Source organism: Vespula vulgaris, chromosome 4, assembly GCF_905475345.1.
Source record: "Vespula vulgaris chromosome 4, iyVesVulg1.1, whole genome shotgun sequence".
NCBI lineage: Eukaryota > Metazoa > Arthropoda > Insecta > Hymenoptera > Vespidae > Vespula > Vespula vulgaris.
The window spans coordinates 3,334,816-3,361,585 of NC_066589.1; the positions used below are offsets into that span (position 1 = coordinate 3,334,816).

The 26,770-nt window shown below is 34.7% G+C and overlaps 4 protein-coding genes across 7 annotated transcripts; 2 read left to right on the plus strand and 2 right to left on the minus strand.

Annotated features, from left to right (window-relative positions):
- The first annotated feature begins 555 nt into the window (after window positions 1-555).
- LOC127063599 (monocarboxylate transporter 9) lies at window positions 556-5,412 on the plus strand. 2 transcript variants are annotated; one of them, XM_050993594.1, is made up of 9 exons: window positions 556-1,067; window positions 1,538-1,664; window positions 2,793-3,007; window positions 3,137-3,227; window positions 3,547-3,818; window positions 3,906-4,141; window positions 4,224-4,525; window positions 4,632-4,826; window positions 4,931-5,412. In XM_050993594.1, the coding sequence occupies exons 1-9, from the start codon at window positions 900-902 to the stop codon at window positions 5,092-5,094; spliced, it is 1,770 nt and encodes a 589-aa protein (XP_050849551.1). In that variant the 5' UTR covers window positions 556-899; the 3' UTR covers window positions 5,095-5,412. The 2 variants fall into 2 exon arrangements, with proteins under 2 accessions (XP_050849551.1, XP_050849552.1); XM_050993595.1 differs by lacking the exon at window positions 556-1,067 and adding an exon at window positions 1,130-1,239.
- Window positions 5,413-5,569: 157 nt separating this feature from the next.
- On the minus strand, window positions 5,570-9,270 carry LOC127063600 (cytochrome P450 4g15-like). Its single transcript, XM_050993596.1, has 8 exons — window positions 8,940-9,270; window positions 8,356-8,566; window positions 7,841-8,137; window positions 7,299-7,719; window positions 7,173-7,241; window positions 6,282-6,450; window positions 6,027-6,201; window positions 5,570-5,945 (listed from the first exon to the last, which is right to left on the minus strand). Exons 1-8 carry the CDS (start codon window positions 9,076-9,078, stop codon window positions 5,762-5,764), a joined length of 1,665 nt encoding a protein of 554 aa, XP_050849553.1. The 5' UTR covers window positions 9,079-9,270; the 3' UTR covers window positions 5,570-5,761.
- LOC127063602 (cytochrome c-1-like) lies at window positions 6,608-7,178 on the plus strand. The gene is made up of 2 exons (XM_050993601.1): window positions 6,608-6,798; window positions 6,896-7,178. The coding sequence occupies exons 1-2, from the start codon at window positions 6,672-6,674 to the stop codon at window positions 7,078-7,080; spliced, it is 312 nt and encodes a 103-aa protein (XP_050849558.1). The 5' UTR covers window positions 6,608-6,671; the 3' UTR covers window positions 7,081-7,178.
- Window positions 9,271-9,370: 100 nt separating the features above from the next.
- LOC127063601 (uncharacterized) lies at window positions 9,371-19,243 on the minus strand. Of its 3 annotated transcripts, none has more exons than XM_050993598.1 (3): window positions 17,510-19,243; window positions 16,816-17,229; window positions 9,371-9,439 (listed from the first exon to the last, which is right to left on the minus strand). In XM_050993598.1, the coding sequence occupies exons 1-2, from the start codon at window positions 18,157-18,159 to the stop codon at window positions 16,824-16,826; spliced, it is 1,056 nt and encodes a 351-aa protein (XP_050849555.1). In that variant the 5' UTR covers window positions 18,160-19,243; the 3' UTR covers window positions 9,371-9,439; window positions 16,816-16,823. The 3 variants fall into 3 exon arrangements, with proteins under 3 accessions (XP_050849555.1, XP_050849554.1, XP_050849557.1); XM_050993597.1 differs by lacking the exon at window positions 9,371-9,439 and adding an exon at window positions 9,737-12,674; XM_050993600.1 differs by lacking the exon at window positions 9,371-9,439 and adding an exon at window positions 16,111-16,512.
- Window positions 19,244-26,770: the final 7,527 nt, after the last annotated feature.

The following is a 26,770-nucleotide window of genomic DNA, read 5'->3' on the forward strand; positions in this document are numbered from 1 at the left end:
ATCTGTCTCCATTTTAGTATACTTATATGTGTGTTATAAATTGCAATAATTTGTACCGATTAATTGAATTAATCTTTTAATTTGGTCTAAGTTTAGTGAGAAGAAACTTTCGGGTTATTAGTGGTCCAATATCAATTGAAGTAAAATATTTTTTTGATTCTTTTTCTATTTTTTTCACGTAATTTAAAGATTAAAATCTACTTGTCATAGAATATTGATTATACATATAAGAAACATTATCCATTTTTTAGTTTAGTGTTTATCTTTTTATTTTATTCTGTCATTGCCATAATGCGGTTGTGACAACATTTTTACAGAAAAATACTTGTGCAGCTAAATGACTGTGACATCGTTTTCAAAACTGTTGTCTTACTTTTGTTGCTATAACTTTGTCAAAAATCAAAATGACATTGCAGTTGTGATAGACAAAAAAGCTGCAATTTAAGCTGCGACAACGTTATCGCCGACGTTTCAAAACTTGACTTGGATAATGATGGGTATTTACTACGGTGACGTCGAATACACAGATAACGGAATTTTTTGAATCGTTTGTTACTTGTCTCGTTTAGTCGTTGAAGTCTGTCTCAGAAATCTGTCTTTCTCATTATCGTAAAACTCTTCCTGTGAAACGACCGCAACTATATTACACGATACTGGACGTTAAAAGAAAAAAGATAGAGAAAGAGATATAGAAAAGAAGAGACACAAATAATTTTGAATTTGAAATCGAATGTTCGAATAATCACGTTAAATATTATAACTTTTGCGAAGAAACAATTAAAGATAATAAAAGCAAGTGTCAATAAGTTTATCGAGCCATTGTGCTCATATTTCGTAATTCGTAAGAGTGAAATGACAAATTGCTGACAACAGCAAAGAGGAACGGTAGAACAACAGAAATGACGACTTTAACGACTAATAACGTCGAAGAGAGAGAAAAAAAAGATCGAAATCTGACGGAAATTGATCAAGTTATTTGTGAGGTGGACGATGATATTACATTGGAGGATCTGGCACCGGACGGTGGTTGGGGGTGGATGGTGGCTTTGGCGATGATCATCGTTCTTGTATGTGAATAACGACTGCTTAGAGAGCGATTTAAATTGGATTTTAAATTCAATCCATTTGTAAATGAAAGAATTTTGGAGTGTCTTAAATTCCTGTATTTTATGCAATTACAGGTCTACGTACTTTTATCCAACTTGTGCATTACTTGTACAGTGAAGTACAATGTTGCCGGTGATTTATTTTCTAGAGCAATTACATAATATATTAAATTACCTCAAAAATTACCTTAAATATTCAAAGATACAAAATATTATATAATGTCAAACGTATAATACGAGAGGCGCGACAACGAGCCAAAATGAATCATTCGTTTCCGAATGATGTTTCGTATGATTCGTGATTTCTATTTTGCAATTATATTAAATTTTTTGCAAGGTCCATTATTATTTCGCGATTAACGTCCATGGAATCAATTTTTGGATTCTTTTAATTATAGGCATCTAACAAATAATATCAATTATTTTTTCAGGTGACGACACTCGGACCGGCTTCGTCTTTCGCCATAATTTTCGGTGATTTTCTCGTGACTACTGGTCAGACTGGAACTGCCATGACGCTCTTTAATTCCGTCTTCATGATCACTTTCTCCATCTCTAGTAAGTTGGAATCTGATAATTGCAAGTACTTTTTTAATGCAAGTATTACGACATGAAGTTCGCAATAACATAAAGATACGTTTGGGTTTTATGGAGAAGTTTGAGCATCTCGATATTTGAAAGAGAAATCAGTGAAAACATACCGAAAACAATAAAATACGATTTCTTCTGTTTCTTTTGAGAATAATCGTAGATTTTTATTTTTCATATTTGAATTTCAATAATTTATGAAAAGAATTGTCGCCGTCCTTGAGAAAGATGAAACTGCAACTTTATGACTTTGCAATTTTATATATGGACCCGTTCTTATGTTAAGCACTGTTGTATTGCGATTTTCATTAGGCGCCAAGACGAGGAATAGTAAGTGCGAGACGTCGAGACACGAAGTATATTTGCGTACAAACAGAACAGTGTTGTAACGTGTCGTTAGACATGTGTGTCGAGTTCTCATTCGTAATACATATATATGCATATCATTAGCGAAGTGTAAACTGTAGTAAACTTGATCCTTGATCTACATATCGTATGAATTCTACTATTGTTAAGAAGCCTTAATCGATTCTGTCTACGTTTCTGTGTTGTTTTATATATATGATCCAGTAAAAAATTTTCTCGGGAAGATTTGAGTTCTTATGATTGCTTGAAATAACTTCGTGATGTATCGCTTGTATATATCTTGTATATTGTACAACGAATATAGTCGTTTTGATTATTGTATTACGTATATGCATGTATAAGAAATTTTATGAAAATAAAATTATTTATAGAATAACGAGAAAGTTACAAATCGAAAAGATAAGATGATATCGGATAATCGAAAAAGCTAGTATGTTCGCATACGCCGTCAATTTGCACAAGAATTAATGTAGATTGTACTAAAAAAGCAAAACAGTAGCGATAAGAGAAGATGATGAACTGAACAGTAGCTTGTGTGTTTTGCTTCTACAAAAACTTTTCCGATCTTGTATATAGATAGTCTAATAAGAAAATTTTTTTATATATTTCTTCTCTTTGCAAGGAATTAAACAAAGTTTAGAAATTGTTAATCCATTCGTTGTATCTTTAAGAATATAATTAAGATCATGACAATTGAATGAACGAAATTTTAGCTTTGATTTATATTTACAGGTTTACTAACGAATGCATTATTGAAGAAATATTCGATGAGACCAGTTGGAATCGCGGGTGCAATGTTCTTCTCCATACCAAACGTCGCATTGGCATTCGTTAATAATGTCTACGAAATGGCATTCATATTCTTTCTTCAAGGGATTGGAATAGGTCTTCTTATTACGATATGTAACACGAATTTCAACGCTTATTTCGTGAAGAAACGTACCCGAGTGAGTGAAAACGAGACATTCGAAACATCGATATTAACGATATATTTTCGTTATTCTTTTTTAAGAGAGAGAAAGAGAGAGGGAGAATTCTACAGCAAAAGATTACATCGAAATAATTTTATGTCTCAGGTAATGAGCCTGGCTCAAACGATCACCGGTATGGGTGGCATCGCTTATCCCATTTGTATTGAAAAAATGATGTCAATGTACGGTTTTCGAGGTAATTTATTTAACGTAAATACATATGAAGAAAATATATTATTACACATATATTATATATTCACCGATTTATTACGCAGAAATAAAACATTATTAGATATTTATCGTGAGAAAAGTTTCTTATATAAACAAGTAAAAGATTATTAAATTCTTTAACGTTTAATTAAATTTAATTATTTTTTACTCGTAAAAAAATAATAACTAAAATTATCGATAAATCGTATCGACGATGGTAAGATTCAAAATTGGTTTTATCGAATAAAACGATTTTACTTCTCTGTCTCTTTTTCAATAATTGTGAATTTCTTTATGCGTCGAAGGAACCGCGGCGTTGACAGGTGCTTTCAGTTTGAATTGCATCGCCGGTATGACGATGATGCATCCGGTCGAGTGGCATGCCAGAGATCCGGCAGAGGTTCGTGCAGAGAGAATTCGCGAGGCTGACGAGAGAAAATCGAAAGAACTCGCTATATCGAAGCGACGTTCGACCATTCATGTCTATCAAGAGTCTGCATCGACCAGGAGATGTAGTTTACGTAGTTTAAAGGATGAGAGTTCCAACGAGGTTCCTCTGCTAATCGATTCTTACAAGGTTTTTATGTTTTCTCTTCTTCCTTTTCCTTTCGATCAGGTTAAAATGAATTGACCAAGTTCGACCTGTTTGTGAAATTAATTTTAGACTCATGCAAAGAAAGTCGCATCGATTTCCGAGCTTGAAAGTCCTCGTTTGAGATCGTCGTCCTTGTCGGCACGGGAAGCTTTGACTAGAAAATTCTCTGCCCTCTCGGCATCGAGCTTGACAAACTTGGCGAGTGGTGTCGGGGCTTTTACAGATATCAGACACAATCGTTTGGATAAAATCACCAAGGTGGCCGATCAAAAGAAAGGAGACCAACACGAAGAAGTTCAGGGATTGTAAGCCTTACGCTTTCACTATTTTTCAATCTCACTTTATGTCATTCTTATTCTGTTATTTATTTTCTTATCTTTTCTATAGAACAATGTCTAATATGTTATCCGAACTTTTGGAGATGTCTCTGATAAAAGATCGCTCGTTTTTGAACCTATGTTTCGGCATCAGTTTCGTTTTTACGAGCGATTTTACGTTTAGTTCACTACTGCCATTAATGTTGACCAATTATGGATATGATACAAGCGATGCTGCTTTGGCTGTTATGGTTGGTGCTACAGCCGAATTGATTTCAAGAATTTTACTTGCTATTTTCACCGTTTTCGTCAATGTCAAAGCCCGATACTTGTTTTTCTTTGCCATGATTGCAATGTCGTTCGCTAAAGCAGGTAAAATTCTAAACTATAATTTAATAACGTACTAGTTTATAAATGTTCATAAACTATATCAAGAAAAGAATTTCCATAGAATTTATTAACGACTTATTTCTTAAAGGATTTTTAATTTTCGAAAATACCTTGATGGGCGCATTAGTAATGAACGCAGCGATTGGAATGGTTCGTTCTTGGCTTCTAGTTCCTCAACCGTTAGTTATCATAGAGGATATTAGCATCGACAAATTTGCATCTGCTTATGGTATTTTTGCGGTTGTCAACGGTATCGTCTCGATTTTTGTAGGTCCCTTTATCGGTACGTTGTTCTCACAATTCTTTTGGTCATTTTTTAGTTATTGGTACATCTTTGTAATGATTAGATCAAAATGTATAATATTTACATTTTACAATAAATTACAGGGTTTGTTAAGGATTGGACCGACAGCTACCGAGTTTGTCAATACGCTATGTTAGGAATGAATTCCATTTTCGTCATTCCATGGGCTTTGCAGTTTATTTTCGTAGATCTTTTAAAATGGAGGAAGGAGCGACGAAACAAAATTGTATCATCCTCCCTTAAATAACTCAAATGGAGAGAGATGGAGAAAGTAATTAGTATAAATATTCAATACTATAAGTGTACAGAAACTGAAGGCAGTGAACACGATAATGATAAATGTGTCAACGTTCTCTAGAAACAAGAAATAATTATACTCTCTATCGATTATATTACATCAATTATATATTATACCAATAATTTTATATGACGATTCGAATCAATCGTTCATTTATACATACTTCGTGATAGAACGTTTATCTTATTCCTAGCTTATTTCTTATCTTGCATTTCTCCTGATTGCACAGTGAATGCAAATCTTATTACACTTTCATGAAAACGAAATGCTTTTACATTGTAGACGAAGCATATTTGTATGAACAATAACATGGTTATATTTATACGTTAAGATCACGAATGAAATAGATTTAATTTTCTAATTTTGTCGACTACTTCTTATTTTTTCAACTACTTTTCCGAATACACCAAAGATGAGGAGAACGTAGTAATTATCATTTTTATTTGCTTTGATGTAATGTTACAATTGTTGTCTGCGTTGATCTTATATTTTTTAAGCTATTCTTACTCTAAGTCTAAATTAAGAATATTAACTCGAGTACATCCTTTGAAAATTATTTTACTGAAAAATAATAATTTATAATACGAGCGATATCGATCGTAGTTTAAGTACAACTTTATTGAACAACTTTTTGGCGTGGCTCGATTTTTATTTTGAAACCATCAGTTCTCTTCAAAATAATATCAACCTGCAGTTGAAAATCTTCTTCAGACACATCGGCTAGAATCCTATAGTTTCTTAGAATTGTTGATATAAGTACTTTTAGCTTTAATAATGCGTACTTACGTCCCACGCAGGATCTTTAAAATAATTGTACAGTTATTTAAAATCTGATTCAGACAAAAGCTAGAAAGATACTCCGATAAATTTTAACAGCTTACCTGGGACCTGCGCTGAAAGGTATGAAAGAATAATAATGCCTCTGTTGCATTTTTTCTGGTAAAAAGTTATCTGGATTAAATTTGTTCGGATTTGAATAAAATTCTGGCATGCGATGAATTTTATAAGGCGGTATTATGATTCTACATCCCGAAGGTAAAATATTGTTATTGCTGGCTGTAGAAAAAAAATGTTATGGATAAGCATTGTATTGATAAATAAAACGATATATTTACGTAATAATTATTAAACATTACCTAGTTGTACGTCTTCGTTAAGAACTCTCGCTATCGCTGGGACCGGTGGGAAAAGTCGCAAGGTTTCTAAAATAACTCTTTCTAAATATTTCATTTCAATAGTATCTTGAAATGTGCATGGTCGATCTGATCCTTTGAATATCTCATTTAATTCTTCCATAACTTGCTCCTGAAAGAAATGTTTCCTTTTTCATACACGTGAAAGAAAATTAAAAGATTATGATCAAAAGAAAGTAGATGAAACGAAAAAATTATATCGCAAATTTCTTAGCAATCGATATATGGATATCGAAATACAAGCGATAGTCATTTGATATGGCTGATTTGTAACATACTTTCTTATACACTAATAACCTGTACATTTTTCGTAATTATTTCATTGCTATTGAAATGGGCAACGCCGAAAATGGAAAGTCATTATTTATGAAATACTGTTCAACCTGTCATACGTTCGATAAAGATGGCAAACATAAAATAGGTCCTAATCTTTTTGGGGTCGTAGGCAGATCATGTGCCAGTACGTATATTCCTCACGAAATGTATAATTATCTGATTCATTCTTAATCAAAGAATCATCGCGAGATTTTTTTTAAAGATATTGATCGTTTGTATAGCCAAGCCTGGATTCTCGTATACGGAACATATGAAAAAGAAAGCTTGTACATGGGACGAAGATACTTTGAACATTTATTTGGAGAATCCGAAGAAATTTGTACCAGGCACAAAAATGGTATTCGGTGGCATAAAGAAAAGTGAAGAGCGAGCAGACGTAATAGCATTTTTAAAGACATTAAAATAAAGCAAGGACTTTCAAAGAACGTGGTTACTTACTGCAATCGGATATTTGTATAAATATGTATCATGATTATTTATGACTTGATAGTTACTTACTTGAATATCTTGATGAGCTCCCAAGATACAGAGAACGAAGCTGGAACCTGCTGCCGTAGTATCGTGACCCTAAAATAAGATAAACGACTTTATTTTCTGAGCTCTTTCTCTTTCAATCAATTTTACCTCGAACATTATGGTGTCGACTTCTTCTTTAATTTCTTCTTCGGTAAGATTAGTACCCGTTCTCGCGAGCTCGAGCATCTGATCCAAGAAAGCCATACGTCTTTTTTCTCCTATATCATTTTCATCGATTTCGTCGAGATCATCCTTAACGTAATGCAATTTCGTATACTTTTTTTCTGGTTTATCATCTTTATTCTTATTAATTTTTTCCGTTTTTTCTTTATCAGTTTGAGATATCTCAGTAGATACCATTGGATGTGAATTCAGAACTTCTGCTTTTTTTTGTTTTATCAATCGTGTTGTCAGACCGTGAATTATGTTCAAAAGTTTTTTTTGTTCGATCCCATACTTCGTCCAATTGAAGTATGTGTCGAATCTTAACAACAACTTGTATTGCCTTAGATGGATAATATTGCACATTCTGTATAAAAGGAAAGGAAGTTATGAATAAGTATACAAATAACAAAGGTATATTACTTCATTAAATAAAAATAGGAATAACGTGATCAAATATCCGTGCATAATAATAGAAGAATATGTACTTCATTACAGCCATGGCGTAATCGAAACTGTTCTTCTCCTTTTGAATTCCTCTAACACCCATAGCGGTTTCCATTAAAATATCGACCGTTATTGCCGACAAATAATCGTGACAATCAAACTCTTTGCCAACTTGATCTCGTAATCTTTTTACCAAAGTCCAGCTATTCTCGTAAAATAATGGTACAAACGATTTTAATACACTAATATGAAATGCGGGTGCTATAATTTTCCTGTGAGAGTACCATTTTTGACCGTTGCTAATTAATAAACCATCACCTAACCACGGCTTGAAAAATCTGAAAAGAATACCCTTTGTTTTATAAAACTTGATTACAATGGAATTATCGATTCTTTCTTTTTCATAGCAGGAAATGTTTCTCACGATAATGAAATGAATTTTCTATATATTTACTGAGATTATAATAGAGTTATAAAAATGTACCAACGATAAACACGCCAGCAATTTAACATATGTATAATATATTTAATTTGGATTTGTATTTGGTATTCCAACCTGTATTCCGGAGATTTGGTTACGTGAACATGACTGCTGAGAATGATTTCGACATCACGCGGATCCGTGAGAAATACGAATAACTTCGATCCTAAGAAAGCACGAACAGTGGGTCCGTAAATATCCATCTTTAACAAAGTTGGTAGGACATCTTTTGGCTGAATATTTCTTACTAGCAATGCGTTTCCAAAAAACGGAACAGTTGGAGGTCCTAAGGAAATATATCATATAAAATATATTATACAAGATATAATACATATATACAGGATATAATTAAAATACATGAGAAGATTTTAGAAATGGATTTCTCATATATAAAGAGGATAAGTAGGTTTTATCAATATAAATCCGAGGATGCTTCATTTCTAAGTTATAAAACTTTCACATATGATCTTAGTGTACTCCGATTATGTACATTTTATTCGCTAGAATTAAATCTGAGACATTAGTTACATTATGCTCAAATATGTAACCATTTCCATTGAAATTTTTATTATAACATCTATAAATAGATTACCGTGTTCTACGTAAGATTTTTTTTGCTTATTATTTCCATGTATATATTATAAAAAATAAAATATTACCTGGAAGTTTTTTTCCATATTTAACAAGTCGTGATGTTTCCATATAGTGGTAAATTATAGTTAGAACGACGATTACTGTCACCAAGGGATAAAATCCCAAAATTGATAAAAAAGACGATGCAATTGGGACTGCTTCCATGTTATGAAACTTTCTTTATCAAATTTCTTTTAAGATATTTTAATTACACTTCAACAATACATAAACACTTTACTCGGATATTTTTATTTTGTTTATCTGACAAACCAAGTAGAAATTATTAAAATGGTTTCATCCAATAATTTTTCTCTCTTCTGTTATTTCGATTGATTACTAGCGAAAATCATTCACTGAAGACGCATTCAATAATGACTAGCTTTTTCGGCTTTATATGCTTTTATAATCATTTCATTGGTAAGACTGTCTGTATTGTGGAATTTATACATTGACCTTAAACCTCTTCCATCCGTTTTAAATTGTAAAGATCCGTCATAATGGAAAATCTTCGTCGATAACATCAAATCTACCATGTGAAATAGAATATATTTATCATTGTCTACGTTTTAGTTTTTATTCCAATATATTATTTCGCAAAAGATTGTATTGATATTAAATTATACAAAAAAACATGCGTGCTATATCCATACACAATTAAATTTTCGTATGTATGTATTAATTATACATTAATATTGTGTAAAGCGTCTTAATCATATTATGTGTAATTCGTATTAATTATACATTAATATTGTGTAAAGCGTCTATATGGCATGTGTCAATCGAATTAATTTTATGCGTAAGAAAAAATGTTTTATTTTTAACGCTCTTTCTATGAACGTTTTTGATGATAGTACTATAAGTATGTATTTACCATTACAATCCCGAATAATCGGAAATAAATAAAATGTGTGTTCAAAATTCATAATTAGCTTAAGATAACGTGGAAAAAAAAATGTGGAAAATTTTCGATAATTTTATTGATGTTATGTAAATGAAGCAAAAAAGTGACTGATAAAAATAGAATCATGAACGTCGCTACTGACATAGGTCTATAATAGAATTAACCATGAATTTATAAAACAGAGAACATTTGTTATTCGTAAGGGTAAGAAAACGATTAACAATTTATTTCTGGGTCATCGAAGCATAGAAAAATACTCGCGGAAATGATGTAGCAAAGTACCCCCTGCATAGAACGTGTTCAGAAAATAACCCTCGAAAGCCAATGAAAAAACAACAAAGAGGGAAAGGGAAGAAGAAAGATACAATAGACGAGAGAAGGATAGAAAGAGAGAAAATGAGAAGAGAAACCGTTCCCTTCGTGGTCGACCAAGAGCAATTTCACGAAATTACAGAATTATCGATGGCCACCCTTTATTACTGCCGGTGGCTAGTACTACACACGTTTCCGGCTTAACATGATTATTCATCAAAGACAGGTAAAAATTTAGGGGAACGTTTGGTAATCATCGTGTAGGTTAGTATCGAGTCTTTGTTCTCTATACGTGGACTTAACTTGGATGTAGGTCTCATACAGAAAATTTTTTGCGAAGCGAAATAAGAGATATTGTTATGTTTAGTGGCATAATTAAAGTGATCTTTTCTTGATCAATTAACCTTTAGAAATATCAAAAATTTAATATCAAGCGCAGATTATGAACAGAATATTAAATTTTATTGACTTTACAGATTTTTGAGCTGACTATTTGATTGACTGGATTGGAATAATGAATGTTGCGTCATAGAATTAAATCATTGCAAGTGGAAATTCCTGAGGTTAAGGGATCTTGCTTGCTGTTGATTTAAAATGATGATCCTTATAATAATGATCGGTGCTTCCTGTCATCATCTAAACAGTTCGAAGAATTCTATTGGATCGATATTAAACAGAGATTAGAATTCAAGAGCTAAAAAAACTAACAAAAAGCATATTCTAAATAGCGAGGGCAAAATCTATAAATTAAGACGTCAAGTTAAGGCGACATTATTTGATTCGAAGAGTTGTGGAATATCGATAGTTCATTGATTTAACAGAATTGCGCACTTTTACTGAGAAAGTATAAGACGTAGAAAGAAATAAAAAAGTATGAAATATAATAAAGTAGAGCAGAACGTAGGAGTAACATTACTCGTAATAGTGTTTGATATATTCATATACAAGGAATTATAAAGAGACACCTAAATTAATATTGTATAAATATTAAGATGTATTTTAAATATTTTATAAAAGTTATCAAGTACAAAGAATGTTTTCACATGTATATGAAACAGCTTATCTTAAAACTTAATTAAGGCACTTGTATTTACATATCATCTGGTACTTTCTAATGTCAAGAGAATAATAATGTCAATGATAATTCTCGTATAAGATTATTGTAATTTGTACAACTTTTGATTTTATCGTTCTTTGTATTTTAGAATGTCTGTTAAACTTTTCCTTCGTATACGTTGTAAAATATATAATATATATCATCTTATATATATATATATATATATATATATATATATATATATAAAACATTGTACATTATAATCAATGGACAACGTAATATAATTATTTATATAAATAGAATGACACAGTTTTAAATATTCCATATAAAATAGCAAGTACAAAAAATAGTATTATAGACTAACAAGACTAATCCTCAATTTAATTAAGGCACTTTTATGTACAAATTTTTTTGATTGTGTATCGCATTTTTTAAAAAACGCACATTAATGATTTTTTCGTCATCGATATTTTTAGATATACAGGTTAATTTATGATTCCAGTTAACTGGGTAGAGAGTAATTATACTGGAATAAAAATAAATGAAAAATATATAAAATTTGTTTATACTGTTTTTTGTTTCCGAAAAAATCGAGAATACTATGAAACATTCACAGAAAGTTATTTAGAACAGAACAAATATGCGTTCTATAGAATGTATATTTTAAATAATTCATATAACAATCATATGAAAAGATTTTATTTTACATTTTCCACTTATTTTGTTATGTAGAATTACCCTCTTCTCGGTGTTACCAGCTTTAACAAAACAACCTGTATATCGTCTTTCTCACAATTTAACAGCATAATAGATTAATAAAAGCAAAATCTATTTTATGAAAGTCTTATGTGGCAAACGAGAAACATTTAATGTACATATATTTGTTAAAAAGTAAAAGATGAATATTTAATGACTCCAATAGAAATGAGTACTAGGCAATACAATCGAAATTAATCGATAATATATTTTAATTATTTAAATATCATTGGTCCATGGATCATTATGATCGTTTCAGAACGTTATTCACGCTTTTAAGGCACTCTTTATCATAGTTATAAATATTTAAGTGTTTACATAGTTTATATTTTTATAAAATATCTTCAATAACAAGCGTTTACGTATGTAGACGTATGAGTGTGTAAGAAAAAGTCTGTCTCTCAATATTATATTAGGAATAATTTTGTTAAAATTTGATCGTTTTGAACGATAATTATAATTAATTTGTTGACGATATTCTCTGTTAATTAAGATGCAATTCTGTTCGCAATGAATTTCTGCAAGAATCCTTTTTTGAAAAAATAAAAAAAATCGAGTAAGAAAGACTGTTTAGGCAGTGGTCGAGAGCGAAAGTACTTTTGGCGATAAGTACTAATACTATTCCGATGGAGATTTTATCGCACGGCGATTTCTCCTTTCTTCGGTTTCGTGAGATCAGTCGCATTAGATTGCTGTACGCTCAGTGTTTTTCTTGCTAATTGTCACTAAAGTAATCTGTAACAACAAAATAACGATAAAATTAGTGTGACAATATAATTTTATCTAGAAGTGTTAAATATGATTTGTAATACATAATATCGTGAACAGGAAAAGACCATGATCTATTTAAAACGTCGACGATATGCGCAATATATCAGCAATATATTACCAATATACATTATACATAATAAAATTTTTTACTTTTACAGATTATTTTAAATAAATCTATCCTCGGTGCTGACTTTCGGATTGGTTTACGATCCGAGCAATACGAACAATATTATATTTGACCTCAAAATATAACTTTCAGGATGGAACAATCTTCATGGTAAGATCCGAATAGTACTCGTAATAGAATTGATCGACTGCTTATTTTTAATGGCGCGTGAAATTTGTTTGGTTTTCGAGACTTGAATTTATAAAACATTTCAAATATTTATAAAATTAATTGAACATTTTCTTTGAAATAATATATTTTCTTTTACAATGAATTTTTCGATTTTTCTTCGATGCAAAGACCTTTGCAATTTGACAGTAGTGAGTTTAGAATTAGGTTTCACGAGTGGAACATTTTCCCTCTATTTCCCGAGTCCATCATTCTAAAACGTCAACCAGGGAAACGTGAATCCCAGGAAGAAGAGGATTTCTGTTTCTCCCCTATTTCCACCCCCTTCCCTTCCCCGTAAGCACACATCTTTCCCACGAATTCTATCCTTACGAATGTCCGACAGATACCCCAAACCGCTTCTAAATTTAATTCTTTGCAATCCAGGTAAATAAGAATCCATTCGATCAAGAAGGACGGAGTACAATAAGCGGATAGGACAATGCCTGTCCCCAACGTGCAGAGGGGTTCTTCATTCCCCTAACCATCAAAAGATGTGTCAAAGTACTCGCAACGCGTAAGTAGTGACGTCCTTAAAATCATTTCTCCCTGTTTTCGCCTAACGGTTTCTTTTTTGCTTCGCTATTCGAAAAAAAATCATGCGATATCGAATTAAAATATTCGCAAAAAATTAAGATTATTGTCATCGATGTTACATTAATTTTTTTTTTGTATAAGTCTGGTATACTAGTATAGATGTCTTTTTTTTATCTTATTTATTTCATCCTTACAGGATTCACGCGTGTTTCGTCTCGTCGTTACTTAAGATACAGCTAAGAAGGCGATAAGACAAAGAAGATAATTTCAAGTAGTGATACTTTGGAAATCGTAGAAGCCGACGGAGTGATTTATTTTATCGGAGAAGCAAGGGTCTTTAGGATCTGGATCGTATTAATCAGCGTTAGTTATAACTTTCTAATGGATAGTTCGAGTATTTGGTCGATTAAAACCATAAATTGAAATAGTATTTTTAATTTCTAATCTTTAAAAATCCTGAAAGAAGTCAATAAGATATTAACTAAAATCGATGTATCTTTTTAAAAATAGAGAATCGTCTCAGCACAGTTGACTACCGAATCTAACACAGTAAAATTACTATGCTGGTAATGTATATTGATAAGATAGTCGACATGCGGGCTTCGCCGGTATAATTGCTCATCAAATTCTTTTGTTCTCTGCATCCTTATGCAAAACCATGTGCCAAGATACAACAAACGTCACAGTGTTTCTCATTAAATTTGCATAGCCTGTAAATTCGTTCAACATGTGCATATTTTTATACTTTGTAAGATATTGAATTATTCGACCTATTAAATTATTACTTATATCGATTATCATACTTTGAATATTTTAGTTAGTCTTAATTCAATTTTATTTATTTACTTTTATAGGGAATTTTAATAACTATCATATACATATCTTTCTTTAACATTCACGTTAAAAATAATTAATCGTACGATTCTTAGAACTAAAAAGTAGATTCAATGAATAATATATAATAAATATTTCATAGATTATGTAATATTAAGAATAAAGAAGTAAGCGTTTATATTTTATCGCGATAGAAATATCGTAGGACATCGTAAACTGATAGTATGGCTCAAATTGCGACGATACTAAGGGTATTATAAAAGACGTATATACATACAAATGTCTTTAAAATGAAGAAACGACACCGAAAGAAAGACTATCACCCGCACGCGGCGTGAACCAAGGGCGATATAATATATAACTACACGACTGGGAGCCAAGAAAGGAATTTATTAAATTAATTTGCCGCGACGACGCATCTCGTAAACTTCGTAGATGACCTCACTTTATAATTGTCGAGAATTACTTGCTACTTGTGCGTTCGCTCTCCCTTGCGTGAGACTTCTTATTTCGTAGTTTCCAACTCGACTTGAAACTACGATACCGCGCGGCGCTTCTTCATTCCCCGAATTACTCGGACTAATAATTACGTTCATTAGTTGTTTGACGGTAGATCAAATAATTCCTTTTTACCAGTTTTATAGTTGCTACTAGGCTGCTGATATTTGATATTTTTATTTCACGATTTTATGAATGTTTTTCATGATTACTCTTCTCGAAACTTGGGTTAAATTAATGCAATAGAATGGATAGATTTTTCTAATAGATTCTTTGTATGGCAAATTTATAAAACATACAAATTTATTTTGCAATAGGATCATCTACATCTTTGAATTATCATTAGAATATAATAAGTTTAATTGGCCGATAGAATTATATCGATATTAATTTTGTTTTTGCTACTTGTCAATATAGTTGATTCGGTAAGATAACTTCAAAATAATGTTTTAAAATATTTATGACGGGGAAAAAGTACTCAATACGATTTCAGTCACATTGATATCCATTTGTAAGGGCTACAAGTGTCCCATGAGTTGCCTCTTCTTTCTATCTTTTACTCTTAAGACAGAAGAGCGAAGAGGATGATGCGCGCACGTGACGAACGCGATAGAGGAAGCCACCAAGTGGAAACTCGTGTTCGGCGCTTCCCTTTTGAACACGTGCTTCGTCGGCTTCGAGCCCGAAAATAAACTTTATGCACCGAACCACTTTGCGAAGTGCCTGCCGACGTGACACTCGAATGTCACGGTCTCTCTCTTTCTCTCTCTCTCTCTCTCTCTCTATCTCTCTTCTTCCCTTATCTTCGTCCTGCGGGCATCCACCTCCTTGTCCCTTGATAACCAGGATCAGTTATTACATTGTACAATGTAACGCGGGCTTTTTGAACGTGGGGAAGGTAACAGACTCGTTAAAATTTTTTAAGAGCAACCGGTTTATCACGGTCTTAATGGAGTTCGTCTGGTGGATATTATTTTATAAAAAGGTAATTAAAAGTAAACTACGATAAATTACGTGGAGCTTGGAATTTGAAGAAAAAGAACTTGTCAGGTTAATTGTTACTGATCTCGGTAAATTTATGACGCCATATCAATGAAAGGATATATGGTGGCTAATATAGACGTCAATAGATCGAAGAATAATCGAAAAATAAAATTTATCATTTAATCGTTTCAACTTTGTACTTAATTTATCAAATTTATTGCAAACTGAGAACGCAAACGTAGCGGTCATTTTCAAAAATAGAACTCAGTTTAGAACACGTACATGGTTCAAGAGAAATAACGACGAAGAAATGTCGATACTTCCGTTGTTATCGTACGTACGGCGTCGTCGCGACGTGAGAATCGAAGGAGAAAAAGTCCAGTGGCCGGCAGCCCCCATGCCGCAAATAGAAGTCAACGTTTCCGAAGAAACGCGCGTAACCCACGTGCCATGCAGCCAGCAGATATATAATGCGTGGTGTATGCACGCGTATCGGCACTCGGCTCGACCAAACGACGACAAGAGCTGCATAGGGTAGCATGCCATATGGGTAGCATTACGATCGAGAGAAGTCAGCGGACGGTTGCCATATGCTTCACAGAGATCTTTCTTCAACTATATCGAAGTTAGACGATGTACCAAATACTTTTGATAGATTTCATTAGATTGTTCAAATGAATAGATTCAATGAAATCAGTTCGTTCAATTTTTTTTTTTAATGATTTGAAATTAAGTATCAATTTTCTTCTCTTTACAAGGGGGATGATATCGTCTTAAATAACGATATGAAAATCTCTGTTAGTTGGTTAGAACGAATTAAAGTATTAGAAGCTACTGTCAAAAATTTAGAAGTATACAAAAATTTAGAGATGTTTTATAGCGTGAAGTACTAAAAGTTTTCGTAAAATTCCAACCAACCTTACGAGTTACACGTGTGCCAACCTCTGAGCGTGCTGTTGAGTATGATGCACCAGTCGACCCTGTTCCTGTTCCCACCAACTGACAACGTCCATAAATTCGCCAGGCTCAGCGATCTCCTGTTTATAATAAAGGGCCCCCGAGAAAGCTTCCGGGCTAGCCGCGTAAACGGTCGTAGCACCTTCCTCGCTGTCGCCGGCACCGCTGTAAGGGGAGAGAATTCTAGGTTCCAAATTTTCCTCGTTTTGTCCATAATACTCAGAGGGTGGCGAGGCCACGGAATTAGGGGAAAGTCGCGAGTAATTTTGTGCACCGTTCGACGAGAGACCTCGAGGTTCCAGGTTCTCTTCGTCGCCCACGGAAGACGCATAATAGTCATGAGGCGACGGCATGGCCGTTCGATTAGGTGATAGTCTGAAAATATTCAAATCGCATTTTCAGTATCGTTTTCGTGTAGATACGAATTTTATATTCATTCTTCTAAAATATTCTTTTCTTTCGCTTCAAATCTTAATAAAGTTTATGAATATCGCATGTATTTATTATAGAGCTTTTGTTATTATATTTTGCTATTCGCACTTATTGAAAAGTGTTATCTCAAACGATCTCTGAATGATAAATAATTTTTCACGATGAATGATCATAAAAATAATCACGATCAAATTAAAACGATAATAGAGATGTCTTGACTTACCTGGAAAGTGTCATTTTAGTTTTACAATTCTCCTCGTCCTCGTCCAATTGTTCACAATCTTCACCGTCTTCAACCGTAAGAACGTCGTCCTCGAGTGTGAGTTTCTCGCCAGAACCATTGTGACTTGAGGAGACGACGCTGCTCGTAGGCGAGGGGACACATTGAGATCCCAAAGCAGAATTTGAATCGTACTCGACACCATCAGCTTCTGCGAGTAATCTCTGAAGACCTCGAATGTACTCGACAGCCATTCGAAGAGTTTCGACCTTGGACAATTTCTTACCCCTGTCGCCGTATCCCGCCGCAATATGATTCGGTATGTGTTGCCTCAGGGTAGCGAAACCATTGTTTACTTGCTTCACGCGATTCCTTTCTCTGGCATTTCTCCGAGCTACGGCAACTGGAGGTGGTTGACCGTTTTTTCCGTGCTTTTTCAACCTCGATGGATCGTAAGGGGGTAAAACGTTAACCGTGGCCATACCACTACCACTGTTATTATTGTTGTTAGTCTTTGGAACTATTAAATGAGGCTGATTTCCGAGTATATTGCTCTCGTTATCCTGTAGGGTTCGAAGTAGCATCAGCTGTTCCTGATCATTTCCATTTATTTGAACTCTATTGCAGAAGACCGTTACACCCATGGTCGTCATTTCGAGGTGAATTTTTTTTCGTCTTTTCAACGAGTTCTAATCTTCACTCTACAGTTTCGTTCGTCGTACCTTCCCTCTTTCTCTTTGGTCGTCAGCTCGCAGGGACGAACGTTACTTTCGATCGACGAGCCGTGACGCCTCGTGGGAAAGCTTTTTGATCAGGTAGAAGGAACGTTTGTCGGCGCGACATGCGGAGGGTGAAGTCGTCGTATCGCGTGGTTGCCCGAGTCGTCCGGCCGCTCATCGACTCTAATGTCTCTCAAGGACGGAGCTAATTGACGGACTTATAAATAAAACGCGCACTCCCGTCGGAAACAAAGGCGATGATCGTCAGGGCAGACGATCGGACGAAGCTTCGATTCGATGTTCGAGGATTTGGGTCACATTGAATGAAGAAACAACCGAACCATTTGATATTTCACATTCCTTCTTTTGATATCCTACTCGTTGGCGCAGGACTATCACACGAAAAACACGAATTTACTTGCTTAATCTCACAAATAGGATTTCCGAGGCATCAATAAGGAAGATGAAGGATACGAACAAGACGTGACGTTGACCGGCCGATTCAAGATCCAATTATCTCGCTGCCGGTCGCCACAACTTAAGTAAAGCATGAGGTCACCGACTATTCTTCTCCACGACGGTCGTCGACATCATGAAAAGCATTTCCAAGAAAGCACCCTTCTAAAGTTATCTTTTTTCTTTGACATCTATGTATTTCCCAACTTGTAAAAAAGAAATTTCTTTCTTATAATTTAACCACTACCTTTCACCGAACTTAATTTCTCGTTGTTTTTCGAACAAGCACCACCAACCGGTTGTACCGAACTATCTCACGAATTTGGAGGTATATTCAGAGACAGGGATGAACGATACTGACGAAACTAACGAGATAATCCGTAATGTTCGCTACCTCTCGCGTCTTTGCTTCGGATCTGATGTAAGCGTTACGCATCGCATGGCGTCCGCATTGAGAATGAGCGCGGACATCCGATAGATGGGTTAGGTTTCAGCATTTTGCCGCACCGTCGAGTGAGAGAGAGAGAGAGAGAGAGAGAGAGAGAGAGAGTAAGAGAGCAAGAGAGCAAGAGAGAGAGAGAGATGGGGCAAATACGTCGACATCGAAGACACGGTGAAACGTGAGGAGGGGAGTTACCAGTGTGCGGGGAAGAAGGAGAGAGAGAGAGAGAGAGAGATTGTGCGGGTTTGACGTGTGTGCGAGAGAGATAAAGAGAGAGAGAGAGAGAAAGAGAGAATAAGGCGTCACGGGAGAAGAGGAAAAGGTGGTGGGGATTTTGAGCACGCGCCGCAGCCCCCTTCGTTTCTTCTCCCCAGGAACTGAAAAAGGGGGACCATGCACGCCATATGCCAGGAGAGCAAACGAGCGTGCGCCAGTTGTGCCCTTGTGTGCGCGCACGCGCGAACACACGCGCGCAACTTCGAGTTTAGGACACCCAAAGCAAAATGCTAGAAGAGGAAAGCTATGGAGGATGGACTTGTCGCGACTACGAAATACGTCGTGAGGAAAGTCTAAGTCCTTGAGAGACTAAGCATTTGCGTCGATTGCTCCTTCTCGATGGACTTATCGAGAGGGTGAAAAGAGAGACGAGAGAGACAAAGAGAGAAGGAAGTGAGAAAGAGAAAGAGAAAGGGAGAAAGAGAAAGAGAACTTTAGTTACAAAATGCATTGTTTTCGATGAGTAAATGAAAGAATAGATTTATGGCTGTTTCTTATATCCAGAATAGATTAAAATACGATTACCTTTCGTTGTTAACATTTAATTTCTTCTCAATCCTTTCTAGCTATCGTTGTTTTTTTTGTCTTAATTTGTTAATAAATTCACTTTCATAGATTAATCAATTTATTTAGATATATATGTTATATCAAGGGATAAAATTTAATTCTTATTCTCTTTTGCTTCTCCTTTTCTATTCATTGTTACATCAGAATTAATATTTATTGTATACTTTCTTATTGCCGTCGGATATATAGTGAGAAGGCTACGAAGACGCTGCTCGTTAACGTTCAATCGATCATTCTCAGAATTAATCAGAAATACAAGAGCAAAGGTTCTTTTTCCTTGCCATTTTCATTAGCTCTTAATCCGTTGTTATTGCTCGTTTGCATAAGGAACATTTAGAACATAAATAGAGCTATGTTGACCGTGAAGAGATAAACACGTGAGAATATGTGTTTATGCTTTCATTCGTGTAAATTGTAAATATATGTATATCGTATGTAAGTATTCAACCAAAATATTGATCGATCGAGAACGAAGTCTCTTTCACTCGCTCTAAAATATTATCATTCGCGCAATCATATTACTACTTTCTCGTGTCTACTTTCACTCGAGACGATTTTTCCTTTATAATATAACCATCGGCGATATAAAAAAAAAGAAAAAACCGATACCAACTGGTACCGATGTTCTCTTTCCCTCTCTGAGACGAAAAGCAAAGGACAGGAAGAACGAATTTCGGTTCTAGAGACGCGGAAGTCTCGTGTTTCGAGGCGGAGCATTTTCACGGACCAATGACGTCTCTTGTACGAGATATATCTCGTCATTCTCTAGATCTCTCTTTTTTTTTCATTTGTTTTTTTTTCTTTATTATTCTCTTTTTTCTAATCGGATAATTTTTATTACACACTTCCACTTTGAGTCGTTCGAAGGATACAATCGAGATTAAGTTTGGAATTAAATTAGAAACCCTCTTTCATCGAATTGCTTACTACCAATCTGGATATAACGCGAAAACAGCCGGGCGTTTTCCCAACTGCGACTGGTCGTTTATAAATCACGATTTAAAAAACAGCTCCATTAACATTTCCCGATGCGAGGGTTATCCTTCTGTTCGCAAACCGAAGGGCTTTGATTCGACCTAGATCTAGTTTACCTTCTATCTATCTATCTCTGTTGCTCTGTGTGTACCTAAAATCTAAAGAGAGAAGGAGTCGTAAGCCGACCGTGCGACTGAAAGTGGGGGCTTGATCAAATTTATAATACAAAATATATAGAGTGAGGCCCCATGGACCCTCGTGCGGACCTTTAATCTCCGTTCGTGGCAGGATCGTACATAAAATTTCATATTGGAGGGGCTCCCACATGAAAAGAAAGAATAATAAATAATTTTATATACCTACGTCTACGTTGAAACCTTATTATTAATTCTCGTCAAAAAATTGTATACGTTAAATAATTTCTTTGTACATTATGTTAATCAATTTTCTTTTTATGAAAACGAAACAAAAACATTTGAAAAATAATTCTAATTTCTTCGAGTTTCATTCATAAAAAGGACACGACGTAGCAAATTTTATACAAAGAGATATTCATAAGCAAGTAACATATAAAATAATTCTTCGTTCATAAGGAAACAGGAATTGATTGAAATTTAGACGGCCCTGTACGAGAGAAGGTAGAATCGAGAGCACATCTCGCAGTCTCACGATAAAGATAGCTCCACGTATTCGGGGGATTAAGTTCACCGTCGATCTTTGAAATCCCCAGCAAATCGTTAAAAACCTTGAAGCGACCCTCGTCGTAGAGACCTCCGTTTCAATGAACGCAAAGCCCACCTTTTCTCGTGAGACTCTGCTCGACCGAGTCGAATAATGCGCATGAGTTATCAAACCACGAAACCGGTCAAATATAATAATCGTATCGATACTCTGCCACCGTCGGATAATAACGAAATTCCGTAATATATATAAGTACCTACCTACGTATCGGACAGAAGGCTTTATCGAAGAAAACACGATGGAGAACGGAATTTACAATTTCGTTTATGTCGCACGCGTAAATTCGGATCAACGGAATAATATCTTTAATTCGAATCATTACGTAGGAGCGTGTGCATACAAATCTTTTGTCATTGACTATATTTAAGAAATTAGACATCTTCCTCGGGATGAAAGCATTCTTTGATTTTATGACGATTTATGAATTCCTATTTCTTTTTTAACTTCTTTATGAAAATTATCGTTGACACACAAGTATCTAAAAACTTTATTTTAACATTTCATTTGTTCTAAAATTTCTCTTTTTCCTTTTTTTTTATTCGAGAGAAACTAGGAAACGAGACGAAAAAGAGGGCAGACCCGTTTCATAAATCACCATATTTACGCCAGTTCGAGGCCGTTAACTAGCGCCACGTGGAGTCCATGCATGTCGCGTGTGTCTCATCCTGACTATATCCGCTTCTCACGTGGATTAATACAAAGATTTCTATATCCTTTGTGGAGTCTCATTATCGACGCTAAAAAAAAAAGATAAAGATGGATCATATAGAAGAGATCACCAATCTCTTATTCTAGATTGAATATTCTATAAATATAAAATCTGATAAAATTTTAGACTAAACTAGAATGATCATCCTTTCGAAATCATGATTTATGACGGCTGAATGCTCTCGAATAAAATTGAAATCGTTGCGTTACTCTTGCTGTAGACTTTGATTTCGAGTCAAAGTCAAAGATCGATAGAGTGTAGCTTGGAGTTATTTCGGTCGATACTAATGTGCTGGCTCTTTATATTTGAGAAACACTCCGGTGGAAGGCGCCGCGGGAATCTAAGAGTTTAAAAAGCGCTAATAGGAGCACGAGTATACCCAAGTTGGGCCGTTTAAGCGATTGGGTAGCATTCGGTGGATAGTGTCAGGGACAGAAGCAGGCAGAAGTAGAGAAGGGTAAGAAAGAAGAGAGAGGGAGGCCGAGGGCAAAGTAGAAAGGGGGTGGGTCGGTGCGGGCCCTTTGTTAAGACGCGTGCCCGTGCACGTGTGCACGACCAATGCCTACGCACTTCTGTTACGCATCGCGCTTGAACGCAGGGTCGAATCGTGCACGAGCGCATGTGAGAAACGTTATATATGTATACGTATATTTACGTACGGCGATCTCGTTAAGTCTTCAAATTACGATTTCGCGTGAGTATACGATGACAAAGCGTGCTTGCTTCGAAGTGCTAACGATTATTTTTAACTTTCTTTTTCCATTCTTTTTTATTGTTAAATCATTCGGATTAGTTCTTTTTTTGGATTTATCTCAGAACAACGTCGACATTCGAATATTATAGTACGTACGTCGATTTATTTTATTGCTTTTGAATTTTATAATTTTATTTTATTGCAATGAATTCTACTTTATGAATTTCTTTATTGAATTCCAGTTACAATAACATAACGAACTCGCAGATCAATTCGGAGATTCGAAAGCGGGACGGCGATGTAATCCGAGTAACAAAAACGAGAAGGCCTGGATCGAGGCCTCCCTCTCTCTCTCTCTCTCTCTCTCCCTTTTCTCTTTCTCTCCTTTTTTTTATATACGACTAGATTCACCCCAGTCTAGATCGATCCGTCCCTGATTTGGCACGCACTTACGCGCTCGCTCGTTCTCTCTATAACTCGTCCTACGTGCCTACGTAGGTGCGTTTCTATTCAATTCCGAAAGGTAATTCTACTCCCCTTTCCTCCATCGTCTCCGCTCGACATAGGGCCAGCCTTTACAATGTGCAAAATTATACGATCACCCAGCTCTCCTCTCATACCCTTCGTCCTTTCTCTCCCCCTCTTTTGCTCGTTCGATCGATCCTGCTCTTCTTTATGAACACGATCATTCAATTTTTGCTTTTACTCTGTAAACGATACTATCGTTGACAATCCTTCGTTTCTCTCTTATTTCGAACTTTTTTTGTAATTTTCTAGAAAGGATTTATGCGAAAAGAGCGTATTTTTATCAATAGACGTCATTTATTTCCTTCTTTTTTAAGTAATTTATTTATGTTCTTTAAATTTTTAATCGTGAATTGTTTAAAATTGACTTTAGAAATACAACAGTGACCTATTAATATCCGACGACACTTTTAATTCGGCGTAAAATAACGAACAGCAGTGAATTAGATGGAGGTACGGACAAAATGCAAAGCATTTCCTGTCGCGTGTTTTCAGCAATAATAAAAAAGCGTCTAAGGACGGCATATTCGTGACCGTATCGTCCTGTTGTCGTCGTTAATGTTAGCGAACGTCTTTGCTTGGAAAGGCTGACCCGCATCATCAACGGATCTGGAATGTATTTTTTGTTACAACCTCGGAGATACTACAGCGACGTCGTTCGTTGAAATCGCAATGACGTGTTCCCGACAAGAGACTACTTTTCTTCGTATGTACGAACACGTGTGCCGATAATAGTAATAGCAAACTCAATGTAGGTTTTGTAAATGTATATTTCTCTAACCAATATTCAAATTTTTATAAGCGTGATAAATTATTTAAAATATTACAAATATTAACACAACTAATCGTTATAAAATTTTTTTCACAATTATAATATCTCAGAATTTCTAATCATAAGAAGAATTATCGGTTAAAATACATTTTTTTTTCTTTTCCATAAGCTTATTAAAAAAAATATAATTTGTGCCAGAATTTTGTAACAGTCATTGTTTTTCCTCAGCGTACATACTCTCAATGGAAAAAATATATATGTCTGTCTATATTTATCTTAGAAGAAGGCTTGTATTTCAAGGTGAAATCGGATTTATTTCGTCGTTAAAATCCGAGAATGTTTTTGTATAATGATTGTAAACAAGTCGATTCATTGTGGGTTCTTCGGTATAAACAAGAGTATTCGATGAACGTATTATCAATATCAGAGAGTCCGCTGATACATGTATGTATACTAGTCAGTCGTCATTTGGCCTTTGATGAGTGTAGTCACCAGTTTATCTCATTATAATTTTCAAAGGTTAGTCTTATAATTTAATATTAGAGCGTGCCGAATTTAAATAAGAAAGATATTTTAAATACTTTTAGATATTGTTTATTAAAACAAACAGAGAACACAAAAAATGTAACAAATGTCGAGTGTATTCCAAGTAAGTACTTTGTTCGCCAAATATTCTTAATTTCACGAAACCGTAATTTCATATCTATGAAAATAGGTGAATAAATTCTTAAAAATAAGATGTCTGAAGATCGATATAAAATATTAATATTAAGATAACTAATATTAAGATAAAGAGTCGAAATTAGAATAGGATTTTTATTTTTCTATATATTTCAAACTGTACCGAATGGTGATCTCATCAAAATTCCTTCAAAGGTCAAATAACGTATACCACCCTAATGTATACGTACATGTACATAGATTACGGCGTAAACGTAAGAGATGGTGTTAAACCTCGAGTCGGGTAGTGTTGTCGTCGCGTGGCCGAAGCGTGGCTGGCTCCTTCCATTCTTTCGCAACGACCTCGTGTTTCTCATTGATAGAACGAGGAGCGTGAGACGAGAGAAGGACTTGTAACGGTAACGGGGGAGAGAAGGTTAGAATGAGAGAGAAAGGGAGAAGAAGAGAAAGAGAAAGAAAGAGAAGACGAATGAAGCGAAGCGTGCCCGAATGGCTGAGTCTCCTGCCAGCTGCACTTTCGGATAGTGATGCTGCTGCTGCTGCTGTTGTTGTTGCTGTTGCTGTTACTGTTGCTTCGAGTTTGGACCGAAGAAAATCTCGTTTGCTCCACGACAATGCGATGATCGTCGACTCGTTGTCCTCTTCCTTTGAGACTTTTAAAGGGAACGCATAGACGTTCTTCCTTGAAACCGTTTCTCGCCATTAAGGAAACATCTGACTGTGTTTGGCACACGCTATATTTAAATCACTCTACGTGTCGGTCATTCGAGAGGTCAAAATGAGGTAGCTCTCAAGGGTAAGTCTTGCAATGAATCTTACGATAAAGACGACACTTTGTTTTCTAGTTTATTTACAATGGTAATTTGTATAATGAAAAAGTTTTAACGATAGTTACGTAGTTGAGCACATTTGAGAGAAACAGAAAAAGAAAAAGAGAGATACTATATATTTTATTACATGTATATAATTTTAATTAGTATTAAATGAAGCAATTATAGCAAATGTTCTTCGTTATCGTGTATTCGACATCTTGCAAATTTCAACATTTGTAACTCTCACATATGCATGGAATGGCTCTTCATCAATATTATCTCATACGAAAAAAAGGCGGAGATCTATATTTCATCGAAAATTGCAAACAGTTCGGGTAAAAGCTGTACGGATAGTGTTGTGTAATATACGTTTATGCGAGAATGTGAAAGAAAGAAAGAGACAGAGAGAGAAAGAGAGAACGACAATGATTCGTCATCTGCACTGATTTGGAGATAGCTTGGACGGTTAATGAAATGCACTTACCGGTTGACTTGCAGAATTTTTGGGTGTAACGCAGGTGAGAAAAACGTACGCTCACACCTGGATTCTGAAAAGATTGCGTAACGTTGAATCGATCGACCGAGTCAACAATTGTCGATACACGAATTATATTTCGAGAACGTTTAATATAAAGATTACTAATGAATTACAGATATTGTTAAAACCTGAAAATTTATTGATCGATTTGCATTTACGTCAATACATGATTTGCTATTCTGTTAATTGAAACAATACGCATATGCTTTTATTTTAAACGAATAAAATTCGAAAAGGAAAATAAATTCGATTCTTTTTATCTAAACGATAACAAGTTTACTATAAAATAATTTGAATTAATTTAATTACAATAATTTAATTACAATAATTAAAATACAAATATGTATGTGAACAATG